Source organism: Phaethon lepturus, unplaced genomic scaffold (assembly GCF_000687285.1).
Source record: "Phaethon lepturus isolate BGI_N335 unplaced genomic scaffold, ASM68728v1 scaffold27144, whole genome shotgun sequence".
Taxonomy (NCBI): domain Eukaryota; kingdom Metazoa; phylum Chordata; class Aves; order Phaethontiformes; family Phaethontidae; genus Phaethon; species Phaethon lepturus.
The window spans coordinates 112,455-127,017 of record NW_010537555.1 but is presented as its reverse complement, the minus strand read 5'-3'; the positions used below and the strand labels follow the sequence as shown (position 1 = coordinate 127,017).

Here is a 14,563-nt window from a genome sequence, read left to right as displayed (position 1 = left end):
CTGCTGAGATGCGCTAGCAGTAATTCTCAGTCCCTAAGCCATTGTGCTGCACTGGACTTAGTAGCGGCACACGTAAGCTCAAGAGAGCTCTCTAAGTATTTCTGTCGTGACTGACCATGTCGGGTAATGGATCCAAGAGAATGAGACAGATAAAGTCCATCCTATGCATTTGTTACCTGTGTTAGTCCTCCTCAAAGAAATCTGAAAGCATGTAAATTACCAGGAATGATCTCCATCTGATGAAGAACAAATTGTAAAACTTACTTATTGTAAAGGGGTAGTGCTTGGAAAAACTGAAAAGGTGAATGCTGCAGGGAAGAAAAGTATGTCAGGTTAGGTTAAAAAATAAGTAATTTAAGGAAAATAAATAATGAAGCTGGAATCTTCAAAAAGAGCTGTAAGAGATTTTATGTCATGGAAAAACAATGCTGATGACCTCAGCCTCCATTCTCTTTGAACAGGAGTAATCCTCTCTGTTAGTGGAGTTCAGGAGAAGGGTCATATGCTTACACGTGCAGCACAATAGACACACCCACACTGAGGAGTGCTCACAAGAGAAGTCAACTTCCTATCTGGGTGGAACTTAGATTTATTCCTCTATTTGATTATAGTTACCAGAACGTGTCAATCATTTTACATATTTCAAAGAAAACCTGATGTCACTGAAGATAAGGCTAGCGCTCGGCCTCAGTGCTGGAGAAGAAAACTTGACTAAATGATTGCTTACCTCCAAGTTAAATTCATTGCTGGTGTAACGTCCATTTAGCTCTGAGCACTTGACTCTGAACTTTCTGTCAAAGGTGGCAGAAGCGTACCAGTTACGATATCGAATCTGCTGAAGAGTCTGTTCATAGTTGTGCATGCTGTCCACACCTGAAATGGTGGTAGAGCAGTAATAATCTCAAGGAGATGCTATGTAACAGATGCTCCGTGCAGTACAGGAGAAATCAAACGTTCACAGAAATTACAGAATGATCTGAAAATGGCAGTGCATCAACTGTTCCCCGATAGAGCCTCTGGCTGTTACTACATTACGTGAGAATAGATTTTGGAAATTAATGTAGGTCCATAATGGAGAGGAACAAATACAACAGCAAAGATTTACAATAAATTATTTAGTAAAGGGGCGGGGGGGGGGGGAAGGGCCAATGAGTTACCAACACTGTACAGGAGCACTGAGGAATCCTGTCATTCCCACATTCCACTGTGATGGTCCACAAGAACCCCCACATTTAAAGAAAGCAGTGTTGCTATTCTCTTCCTTTGGGGAGTAGCAGGAGGGATGCTGAGATCAAGACAAAGCTGTCCTGTATTCCAAAGGATAAATACAGCACACCCAGAGATCAAGAAGCGACTATGCTCGCAAGGAGTGACACAGTCTCACCTGGAATATTTTACGGGTAGTACACCACAGATTTCTGTCTAATTTCTTTCAAATTAGTCCTTCAATTCCAATAATGTAATTGTTGGTGGGAAGAAATAAGGGAAAGCAAAGCTCACAAACATACCGTAGATTGAATATCCTGCTGTGGAATTTGTGGCATCTAGATGTTTTCCTTGAAGGTCCACATGATCTAGTTCCAGACACTCTTGTTCAGGGTCTAGTTCTGCACCAATGACCAAAATACCACAGAAATCCAAGTTGTGGAGCATTTCCTCTAATACCACTGGTTTATTGGCTGTGAACACATGGCATATAACATGAAAAAATGAGAAGAAAGAAACTAAGATAAATGATCACAGAACAGCTCAGTCATTTCATGTGCTTTGCATCAGGGTTTTCTGAATAGTTTTTTGCCAATAACCAAATACAGTATACTTGAAGCAAATCAAGAGAGAAGTGTCTTGCCTGTTCAGGTGCTATGATGATGAAGGCCTACAAATACCTAGTGAGGTAGATAGATAGAAAATATATTGCTCTGTAATAGAAGGCATTCAAGAACAGTACAGAAAACTGAAATTTGATCCTGGAATAAATTCATGTAAACAATTCTGGTTTTCAATACTATATTGATACCAGGTTGGCATCGCTTCATTCTTTTCTCAAGGAAAACCAAACTGGAAAAATACATGTCAAATAAATCTGTGCTTGGCTGATTCTCTCAGTTACTCTATGACCCATAAAGAATTTGCATTACAAAGATCATGGTTTTATCATAAATGGCAAGATCCTGTGTTGTGTGACTTGCAGAAATTAAGCCGTGAACTGACTACCCTTCAGTACATACAATTAAAAAAAATCTGTTGCTGGAAAAAGGAGTAGTATATCAATCTGATACTTTAATTATCTGGTCAACTTAGCATAGAGTGCCTGGCAAGACTGCTTAACCAGCTCCCTGAGGGTACCGTGGACACAGAGACTGCAATCTTGGAACTTAGCGCCCATTTTGCAAATTTCCTTTTAGAGGGTGTATGGCGAAGGCAGGCACAGACGGAGAAGTCTTAAATGCCCTCGATTCCCAACTCCTGGTACAGTGAATCTGGGTATGTGAACTCTAGGTACAGCTCTAACTGACGAAAAAACGCAGACCCAACTCAAATTCGCAGGATAGGCAAATCCAAATGTTGCTAAGGCTGATAAGCTGGACTACTTCATGGCAAAATAGGAGAGACGGGCAACGGCTGCGCCGCAGAGCGAGGCAAAAGCCTGAACTGGTTGGCTTTGCTGCTCTGGCTGTCAACGGGCAAACAGGAGAAGTAGGGGCACCAATTTTAGCTCTTGGCAGGGTCCTGCCGATTTCTCTGCTGAGGCAGGACAAGCAGCAACACATTGGCATCGTGGGGGCCCTCTGCAGGTAAAGAAGGCCTCAGAGCCACAGTCATGCTGCTGCCTGTGGCAACTGCCCGCTCTGCTTTTGATGAGAGACAGCCCTAACTGGTCCTGTGACTGGAGAATACAGGGTGACTAAATCGGCCTCCTCACCCATGCCGTGTGCATCTCTCTTACGGTCATGATGATCAGGTTACGTAAATTCCCAATAAGTGGAAAAATAGCTATAGGTAGATAGAGGTCAAGATTTATGGCTGTCTCTGTCAGATTATATCTGGGCTAAGAGATATAATGAGTCAAGCTGATAATGCAGGAATTGAGACTTAGAATTCAATAATCTTTTGCAAAACACAATTATTCCCAAAGCCAATTATTATCTATCCATTTTAACCACTCGTAGTGGAAAAGAACAAGAGATGGCACATTAGGAGGTGCCTGACTTTCAAGGAATCAAACAGTAGTTGAAGAAGTGCTGCTATGTTCCTTTTCAAGGTGAGACTCGGGCTTTTTAGGTTACAAGGTCCTATAACAGTAATTATGTCAATAATTGTATTGGGAAAAATTGGGATAGATGAAATTTATGAACTAAACTGGGGGGCAGTAGTTCCTAATTCACGGAACAGTTTTGAAGCTGTCATAACATGCAGGGCTATGCAGTGTCATACATGCACTGTGTCTTAAGTGATGGATAATGATGACTCTCTTCTATGAATTTATTTTTTTTACATACTGTAATTGTACGCAGTTGATATTACGACATGATACGCTTTCCAGCCTTCAGAGGACAGATGCAGTTTCAGGCAAGTGATAATCAGCATTATTACAGAGCATGGCTTCGGGGACATGCCCCTACACTCACGCATCATTAGCAATTTCATCTTTTCAAGAGAGGTACATCTAGTTGCTGCTTATTCTAGTCCAACAAATATTGTTTAGAATGATTTCTCAGATTTTCATTTTCCTTGCACACAAACATCCAAAAGGAAGATCCCTTTATGAACAATTATTTTAAACCTTATTTATATTTTTGAACATTCGCCTACTGTCAAATGATAATACATACATTGCTCAGCATTAGAATAAACTGTCACCACTGAAAAAAAAACTTTGCAAATTATTATTTTTACATGATATAGGTGGGAAACTGAGGCACAAGATTACTTTCTCAACTATCACCCACAAGTCAGTAGCAGAGATGGAAACGTAAGAACAGACTAAAACTCCAACCATTAATCAACTACTGCTTTCCACTTTATCAGTACAATTAACAAAATTCTGTTACAAATAGAGAGACTCTAATGAAAATACGTTATTCAACGGAATACATAAAGGAGAGCGGAAAGGAATTATTCTGAAGTAGGGAAGACACTACATGGAAAAGCTATGTTTTTTGAAGCACACACTGATCTATCACTATTTAACACGTTTCTCAATGTGTTCAATTGAATGTCTTCAGTACAGCATTACTGCTGCCTAACATTGCCTAAATTCATCTGGGTGAAGTGACTTCCTTTGTGTTACTTGACCACACTATGCTTTAAAAAAATGTGAGGGGTCATGTTACAGAGTGAGTAATAATATTTAAAAGAAATCCACAAACCTGTGTCATGTTCTTTCGAGTCCACTGCATGCTCCGTTTTAGTGACTGTGCTGACAATCCTGATGTCAGGTAACAAAATAACACCTCTTTCGCTTTCAAACTGTGCAGCTGGTCTAGCAAAGTGGTCCATTCCACTTATTGTGATCTTGGGCTCATTGGCCTGAAACACCATTACATACGCATCTATATCTGGGATACTAATGCAGACATCTTCACCAAAACATCTGAAAAATACGTTATTCATTAACTGCATGTAACACATTGCACATCAGAGGTGTGTGGCACTTGCACTGCCCCAAAACCCACCTGATGGCTCTCATCCTTTTGTATTGTCTCAGATCAGCCTATGCCTTACTTTGACGCTGCCACACATGAAGACATACGCCTGTACCACCACGTACACAGGCCAGCAGTGACAGCAGCAACTCTGTTCCTCTCATCCCCTCCCACATTCACAACTACTGAAATTACGCAGAGGCACCTTAGCAAACAGATTTGTGACAAGCTCAGTCTTTAGTAAGGTCACTGTGAGAACAGTATTTTGATGTTTAACTGACACTTAAAGTAGTAAATGGTTAAAAAAAAAAAAGGTCAATTAGATGAAAACAACTAACTTTAGTAAACCTAACGTTAAATTCTCAAAGCAGTATCTAATGAACATAACATGGTAACCTTGTCATGTGTGAATAAAAGGGACTAATTATTCATTTAAATTGGACCCATCATGACCTCATTCTGGCACCCCCCAGTATTTACTGGGGACAAAAGGTATCTTCATCTGAATCAGCACTGTGCTTTGGAAGTGTATCTCCTGACAAACTTTACCTTCATCTTGGCACCAGGCTTGGGCCAGCCTTGGAGTGTTTCACTGGACTGCTTCCAGTGAAACTACATCAGAAGATGCTCTCCAAACACTTAGTGTGGTCAGCCCACAGCACTAGGCTACACCTACTACTTAGTAATAACTGTACGTGCAGCAGATGAGAGTTCCTAACTCATCATAAACTGATGTTTATTTTCACTCTAAAGATCCGCTTGCGTTGCACTGCACAACTTGCTGTAACAGAGACAAAGCCCAGGGGAGCTCAGGAGTGGCAGATGGCTCGTTGATTATGTAGAGCTGTAAACATTATTGGGCAGGTTCTGTCGCTATTGGTGCATGAAAATGGAAGGACGCGGATTTCTGTTTAACACCCGACACCAGTACTTCAGTGATGACAGCCATATAAGGATACAAACACATAAAGACTATTTCAAGCCTAGCTACAAATACTGTCCTCGCAGATATGTTGTCTGTTAGATGTAATAGGCCTGCTTTAAAAAGTCATGGCTTTAGCTATCTCAGAAGAAACTGTAACTTTTGAAAAAGAACAGTAAAATACGAATGCAATAAATGAAAGTACTGTTCAGTCCAGACTGTATGCTCCTATGAACAGAATGAAAGTAAATTACATGAACAAGAAAAGTTTCTTAAAAGGACAATACCAAAAGAAAACCACAATGTAAATTGGCATAAAAGTAAATGAAACTCATCCTTTATGCTCAGTAACATAAAAGTATGATTTAGCGATGTAATTGAGTCAAAATTCTTCTTTTTACATGTCCAAAGAAGAAAGTAATTCATTAAAAATATTCCTAATCTAATCAGTTCAGCTGAAGTATAACTTACTGGACTTTAGACGAGACTTTGAGACGTCGTGCGCCTGCAGTAGGAAACTGTCTAGAGTTGATGTATGAGACCTTTCGGAGAGCTTGATTTATATTCTCAATGTCATCTCCTTCCATGACAAGGACTGACTGGGAAGGGTTGAAGTGATACTAGGGGAAATGCATATAATTAGTATTTAAAGTACCAGTTACAGACTACAAAGTAAGACATTTTTAAGGAATGTTGCACTTACGCAAGTTTGAAATCTATCCATTTAAGAAAAAAAATTTCTTAGTAGCTATTGTTGGCTGAATCCACATGTTGTTCCCTAGAACACATACTCGTATCAGTCTTCTATTTGATTTCGGAGTAACTACTGTTATAATTAATTTTATAGTAAACTAATCCCGATTTGCTGTACTTTGCCCGGCCTTATCAATTTTGCTGAAACTCTCTCTGCAATGGTAGAGTTCAAAACCTTAACTTAGTGTTATCGTTATTATCACTATGGGGGTTTTTTTAGGTTAAACACATCCCCCATATAAAAATACCGCTTTAACCAGAGTAGCATGCAGAAGCATATTTTTCCTGCTTTATTTGGTTTTACCCTGGACTGTCTCTCTGAAATGTATTTCAACATGAATGAACAAAACAATTATAGCATTTCCTTCTTATATCTTCATTAACGTCAGACACAATAAAGGGGATTTTCCTGTCTCTGTCCCATGATCAATAAGGGTGTAATGATTTAAGATGGAGCTGCTACTTGCACAAAGCCAGCTGCTCACTGGAGCCAACAAACCTTGCAAAGTCAGTGGTTATTCTTGTAGTCCTGATCTTTCTCTAGGCCATTGCACTGAACACAAAACAGTCTCGCTGACCAAGAAACTTTGCTACTATATCCACATAGTAAATGATTGATTTTATCTTTATCATAATTCATCCTGATTCCATTTTTTGTTTGTTAGTTGGTTCAGCAAACCATCTGCATTGCAGAGAAAGCCAGATTAACCCCCTTGATTTTGTACTCTTCTGTTGTCAGCACAAAACACAAAGAAATGCACCCTTCTCTCACATGCAGTCCCTTCCCAAGCTCGATACCGATTATATGAACATGTTCTATTATATACAGACAATGGTTGTCTACACTTCCTTACAATGAGAAAGGTTAAAAAGCAAAAGAGCATATAGAACCGAATGAAACACAGGGTTCTCTGTCAAACGGAACACAGGGGAAAGGATTTAAAGCTTGTGCAGGAAGGTCGTAACACACTGAAGGGTACCTTTTTTAACAAAGAGGAGGACTAACATGAGTCACAGCCTGCATACACTTCTTTATCTTTTCTCTAAGCTAGCAGTAGTAGAGAATAAAATTAGCAAAAGGAGACTCTAGCTAGCTAGTTAATAGCTCAGCTGCAAGAACAGCTGGAATGCTGCCAAAGGGATGGGAAAAGGCTCTAGTCTGAGCCTTTTTGGTCTTTCTCATTAAAAAAAGGCTAAAAATAGCGACAGTTTAGACAGTGTTTCTAAGAGCTGTTACAGATATCTGAAAATCAGGCTGCAGACAAAAAAAGCCCCATGCTACTGTGTCAGAAACTGTATTACAGCTGCACTGCTCTTTCTTAGGTGGCTAAAGGGTGAAGCTTCAGGAGTCCAAAGTGCCCAGCAGAAACACCTTCCAACATCAGTTTGCCACCACTGAATCTCCTAAGCACCATGTAAGTTGCTAAAGCCACACAGAACCTATCATCTGTGCAACCGTCACACATGCTTATCTGAGATCAGGTATGTTTATTTCACTTCATTAATCTTCTGTTCAAGGTCAGGTGCCAACTGTTACGCTTTCATCTGAGCTTCTTTCAGTCAGCCCCAATGAGAAACCCTACCACAGTCTCGTGACTGCCTCTGTCATTTTTGCCTCCTGCTGTTGCACTAACTGTTGAGCTTGCTGAGGAAGTAAAAATGAAAACAGTAGCTTTAAAAAAACACTATGCCTCATCTGTATTTTGGAAAATTAAAATGTTTTGAAGTTTGGTGAAAAAAGAAAAGGTAGCAAACAGTCCTTCATCTTCATTTTCCCCACTGCACTGCTAGTACAGTAAGGAAGCCAATCATCCATGCTGGAGCAGCAGTGGGTGGTGTAACAGGACTTTTTCCAGGCCCGTGAAAGAAGACTAGTCAAATATTGTCCAGTTTCAGAGTGTGACAATAGGGGAGGAATTATTATGCTTTTAAGCCCCAAGGGCCAAGTGCACACTGCTTTAATTCATGTAGAATCCCAGCAAAGAACTTACTGGTAGGCATATACACTTGCATTCCAGAAAACCCTACCTGCTCTTTGTAGCCATTGTCTTTTAAAAACACCTTTTACTCCTAAGTGTGTCATTCTGCTGGGAGAAGCAAAAACGTGAAATTCTTAACGATGTCCTTGATAGGGTGAAGGAAAAAAAAACCAACCTCTTTGGGGTGTTTTGCTTATATGTAAAAGCTAGAGCTAGCAAAATTCCTCCTCACCTTTGCACAATCAATTTTCATTTTTACCCTTGTTTTCAGAAAACGTATCGGTTCTAGTACACCACTACAACTTATCACCTAGACAGACATTTGAGTGTATTACAGGTCAGTCTCCTATCTTGTACAACGACAAGGTTTAGCTAATAAAGTGTAGTACATGGCGCTTTCACTGCATGCTCTAGATCAAGTGTTACAGCACCGTTCTCCCCACTGAAAACCAAGACACTAAAAAAACACCTGTGCAGTTTCACAGGATGCATAGTCTGCAGCCGAAGTGTCTTCGCACTTTGAATCTGAAGCTCGCCTCCTTTGGAAGACGGTACTGTGATCGTGTGCTAGGCAACAACGTAACGGTGTGTTTATACGTTAGGCAGAAGAACACCTGTCATCTAGTAATGGTACCAGGAAAGGAAAACTGACAACGCATCTCATGTAAGTGTAACAGAAGTTGCAGTCAAGATCCTACGTATGTATCCAAATGAACAAAATTTGTCTTAATGAATGCAAAGCAACCCAGCCACTACACCAACTAAAACAGGATTTCCCTCTGCCTGTTGTTCTCCAATCTTAAAAAATCAGTAAGGATAGTCATATGCATCATGAAGATGGATAATGACTTATATGTAAATGTAAAATTTTAATTTCTTTAGTTTTTTTGTTGTCCAATTTTCATGTCCCATTAACAGTTTCCTCTTGGAACGCACTTTGTATTTTTCAGTACGATTGCATTGGGACTTCTTTCAGAGTTGCCTCTAGGTGAAAGATATTCCACTTACGTTTTCCATTGCTTTAAAGCTACTCGAGATCAAAATTCAATCATTCTTTGGAATCATGTCTATTTCTGTAAAACTACCGAAATAAGCATGAGAACACGACCCAGCAATTCTTACGGACTCTAAAATATCATCAGTGCCTTACTTTCTGAGCATCTAGCTTTGCAATAATGGAAACATTTTTCTTTGCAGTGTCACAGCTCTTCTACTGTTCTGCTTTTTCTTTGCATGACTTTACGGGAAATTACATTGCTTCTGGGAGTACATTTGTACTGTGTGTACTCTACCTTGGGCTCTCCACTTCATAAATCAGCTCTAAATTTTTATCAAAGATGATGTCAGTTCATCCCTCACCTTTATTCCTTGGCCAAGACTCTCAAGAGAATTAATATCCAGACCTTCCTTGCAGGCTTGCAAACAGGAAATCACTTTCTGACTCTCAATTTTGCCTGGCCGGATAGTAAGACTGGCCAGGCTGCCATGGAAATACTGAGCAAATCTGGGCTTGGTGACTTCACCTCCTGCAAGAAAGAGAATATAAAATGATTACTGATACAAGTACCCAAACCACACATCTAATAAACAACTTAATGCTTTAACACATTTAAAGCATTGATATCCATTTTAGCCACGTATATTTGAGATCCCATTGTGATAAGAGGAATTGCTTTGTGGGTTGTTGGGTGGTATACCTAGTAGTAGCCTGTCTTTAAGATTCTTGTCAGTGTTTTTGCAGTATTGTACCCCAGTGTTTGTAAAGCTGCGATAACATACTCTGAGATGAGGCTTCCCAAACCTGTGTCCCAGGAAGCACAGCATTTTTAAAAATGAATTGATGAGATTTTGGAAGTGATCAAACACAAATTTCAAAAAATGTTTACGTTCCAATATTTATTTATACAGAAACTGTATTTGCAAGTTTTCTATTACAGTATCATTTCCACAGCCTTTGCCTTTCTCCCCCCAAAAACATACTACCTGAGGTTCTTTGATGTGCTCAGAGTCATGGCTCTGTGCGAGCAAACTGCCACACTTTCTACAAGCGGTTGTCTCTAAGGATATGGTGTAAATTCACAGCAGTGAATGCAGGCCAATGCACAGCACTCTGTGAAAAGGCTTGTAGTGCCCTCCTTACCCGAAGCAGCTCATCTGGCGCCAGATCAGGTCTCCTCACCGTACATTGCGTTAGGCCCTCTAGCTACGCTCTATTCACTTTCACTCCAGGCAGCTTCAAAGGAAGACTGATCTTTAGGAGTTGTCAATAAAATGTGATTACATAGTGCCTGCACCAGTGATCACAGCATCTAAATTACTCTTGGGATATTTAGTGATTTACTCATCCTCCTCTAGGAGAATTTTTAGAGCTTGTCTTTCCTGCAAGAGTTAGCTATATCAGCACACGTGAATTACTGCCTACCTTGAGCCTGAGAGGACTAAGAGAGCCACGCCAACAGTGAAGCCATGCAGACTAATTGGATTAGCAGTTGATAAGCTGTTGTAATTGGTAGATAACCGATTTCTACAGTGTTTGTAGCTTTAGTGTCAAACAATGTATTTCTGCCAGGCAAGCTAGCTCAAGCTTGACCTGTATCGCTATCCTAGCCCCAATCCACACACAGATGTTCAAGTTAAAGTGGCAAATTTTCTTTAGGCTGGTGTTGCTACCTAAAAGCCTGAAAAACATCACTTTTAACCTGTGCAGTATGAGCACTATGAAGAAGACTAGCGATACGTTATGTAGTGAAGAAAACACACATTGGTGTACTGAGGGAAAAGAAGGTGTCTAAGCAGGCTGTTTCTTCATAGAAATAGACAGGTTTTGGTCTTTTTTGCTAACACTGCAGCGCAAACTGCCTCTCTTTTTACCCCAAAGATCCTCGAGGAGAGATTATTCTTCTCCACTCTTTCATTCATTTGTCCATTATACAGAAAACTTCCTCTGGGCACAATTTTTTTGAGGTTCCATAAAAACTTTCACATACACAACAGCTAAAGTGCAGGATTAGTTTGTACTGTAATTTCAGCCTTCCTGAAGACAATTATTTGGTAAACAGTGCATTACAGGGACATTGGCTTTTCAGCAAAAACGTTGCTATATTTATCTGTTTACATTGTCTTTAAAAGCACATGTTGCCACTAATACAGCAGCAATGTATCTGGACAGAAAAAGATAAGCCAAATTAAAAAAAAAAAAAAAGCAAACCTCTCCCTGAAAAGGAGACAAAGAGAAAAAAACAGATAAGAACTTACAGAAGAAGGAGGGAATCACATCGTGCTTTGAAGCTCCAAATTCTCATATCCCTACCACAATTCTGAAGGCAGGAAGTTCAGAGGCTAAAACACCAACGCTAATCCTGGAGCTTTGAAATTTAGAAACCTACAGTAAGTCTGCCAGTAGTGTATTTAAATGTGAAACTAGCTCATTAAAATGTATAAAGGACTAGACAAGAAGCTAGAACAAAGAATTCAGTGTTGTGGCTATGCCTGACAGAAACAAGCAGGATAAACCAGTTGAAGTAAAGCTATAGAGCAACATGACTGGTGTTACATCCATGAATAGAAATTTCAGGTTTGGATTTTTTTTATTTTATTTTATTGGTTGTTCTTTCCCTTAGAACTAGTTCTTCTCTGGTGTCATTGACAAAGCACTTACAATTACAGTGCTAGGTCATTTACAATGATACAGCAATTGCCAATAAACCATATTAAATATACAGAGTATTCACTGTGCCAAAGACCCACTTTAAAAAATGCTGGTGTATAAAGAGGCATTACCATCTTGGAGATGTATAATTCTTGTTTAAAGTCATCTGTCCTGTAAGTCATCTGCCCAACCGCTAACATAAAAGCATGGAAGAGGACATGAATGTTTCGAGGAATAAATGCTCTGCAAATACAGGCACTACAAAAACAGTAAGTATTTGAAGAACAGGCTGACATACACTGGTTACAGGACTAAAGTTGGGTTTTGTGCAGATGTATAGATCGATTTGGGACTGTAAAGGAGGTGATGTAATCTTTGTTCTGGAGAGACTATCAACTGCTATGTAAAAAAAGCAAGTATTTCAAGAAAATGTGAGTGAAAAATATCTGGGACTAACTAGTCTCATATTGTGTCAGTAGAGAAAATCTGCAAAACTATGCCCATGGTTATGACAGGGTGATTCGGGCTGGGCCAGTTGCACTAAAACAACAGATAGCAGTCTGAAGGGACACCGAGGGATGATACCGTCTGTCCTCTAGCCCCAGGACAAGAACAACTGCACTTCATCTATTATTGAGAATTGCCTGAGCTGTTCTAAACAATTCTGAAGACAGAGGCTCCCCAAGCAATCCACTGTGATGAACTTTGATCCTTAGATTTAGAAGTTTATTCCTAGGGAATGTGAGCTGTCTTCCCTTTTCCTTTGCCAGGCTAAGCGAGGCCTTTTCTTTACATCTTCTACCTAATGCTGTAGACTATGACAATCCATGTTGCTTTTCCTGGAACTCCTGCTATTATCTGAAGTAATAACCATAACCTAGCGTTCTTCTCAACTTTATGTGTGTTTTACATAGGACATGCCCGTTAATCCAGGGCAGTGTGAATACTAGCTTTTTCCACATGAAAAAAATATGAGCACTTAAAGAGAGACTACTATCTCACACTTTTTTAGAAAAAACAGACGGCTAAATAAGCCTTCCATAAGCACCTTTTACCAGAGCTAGAGACAAAATTATATACCTGCCAATTTTATCCTCAAAGGTGAACAAAAGTCATTATATCTGACTCTTATCACAGCTGCTTGTAATTGCAGCACCTTGACATTTTGATATTCTTCTACCTCAGCATTTCAGAATCTTCTCAGCTCAGTGGGGTATGTTAGCTTGCTGATGTGTTTCAATTGCCAGTAATTATTAGATTGCAAATGGACAAAATCCAATGCAATAAAAGTGGGAAGCAAAACCCAAAACTCTAGCTAAAATTGAAGGAATGGCCTAAAGCCAATCTGCTGCAATCCTGTATTCTAGCTTTGATACAAGGGGTTACTGGGAATATAGTTTTTCAATCTCAAAAAATGCAAGAGGAGAAAATTGCCAGAATAAATTGAAAATCCTCAGCAATTGGCTGTTTTACTCCTGTCTGTGTTTTATGCTTAGTTCTACTACATGAGTAGGTTTGAATGCTGTCTTTCCTTCTGCTTCTGCAATCTAGTATTCCTCAGCTTCTCGGTGGGTGCAAATTTAGCCTAGCATGGCCAATCTCCAAGTCCTAGCCACTCTAAAATTCTTAGCTCCTGAGATTAGGTGAGTATAAATATTTTTAATCCAGCACAAAAATGGTAATTCTGGAGCATGTTAAAGCACAGTGCATAATTGTAGCTAATGCTGATAGTAACATTTTTCCAGACTATTATCTAAATTCTTCTAAATACTGACCTTTTCAAATGGAGATCCTTTGTCCCTAAGCACGATACATTTCACGCCTGTGCAGCTCCACGTTTAGCCGATGGGCAGCTCAGAGCCACTGACTTCGCTGGGCAGGAAGAACGCTCAGTGCCATTGTCTGAATTTGGCTCATTGCTGAAATTGCCACATGCTAAGAAACAACTGAGGAAAAGGCATAAGCTACTCCCAACAGCTCTTACTGCTTTAAGACACTTTGAACTTTACTTTTGGTTCTGACACCAACCCGAGCCTAAGCAACAATATTTTTGAGATAATGAAGACGACCTAAATAGATTACACAAGCCTCTGGAGCAACAATTCAGAGAACAAAGTGGAGCTCCAGTGATGATGATCTGGAGCTAATCCAAGTGTCCTACATTTTTTTCTACTTCCTAATGTCATGGTGCAGTGAAAAAGAAAGTGTTCTGTAACACAGCATCTGCCAGTTTCTATCCAGAGATCAGGCCACCCAGCTAACTTAGATCGCCTCAGCCAGTTTCATGGGATTTTCTGCTGTCAGGGTCCTTCGCCCTTTCTTACGAGTGATACACAGCTCACCTCTACAACGATGTTATAGCATCAAGACCTGAGAGAATAAGAAAACTTACTCTTCAGCTGTGTTACACGTGTTTCACTCAGCTCTGTGTTTATTGATTACTACAGATTAATATGCTGTGCGTGCTAATTCTTGGGGGATAGTTAAGCAGCTAAGACTTAGCTGAATGATGCGACCAACAAAGGAAAATGGAACCTTCCCTACTGTCAGGCAGGCAATTAGGTTGACATCTGTACAACAAAAAGTCCGAAACAACACTATGCAACAACTTCAC

General features: G+C 39.9%; 1 protein-coding gene across 1 annotated transcript in view; it reads right to left on the bottom strand.

Annotated features, from left to right (window-relative positions):
• Positions 1-14,563, bottom strand: part of CLSTN2 (calsyntenin 2) — a gene marked incomplete at its 5' end in the record, with an annotated part of 84,240 nt that overhangs the window by 3,572 nt on the left and 66,105 nt on the right. The window contains 5 exons of the mRNA XM_010286522.1: positions 728-873; positions 1,509-1,679; positions 4,371-4,594; positions 6,040-6,188; positions 9,660-9,826. Coding sequence (XP_010284824.1) covers positions 728-873; positions 1,509-1,679; positions 4,371-4,594; positions 6,040-6,188; positions 9,660-9,826 — 857 coding nt within the window. The remainder of the gene's footprint in view (positions 1-727; positions 874-1,508; positions 1,680-4,370; positions 4,595-6,039; positions 6,189-9,659; positions 9,827-14,563) is intronic.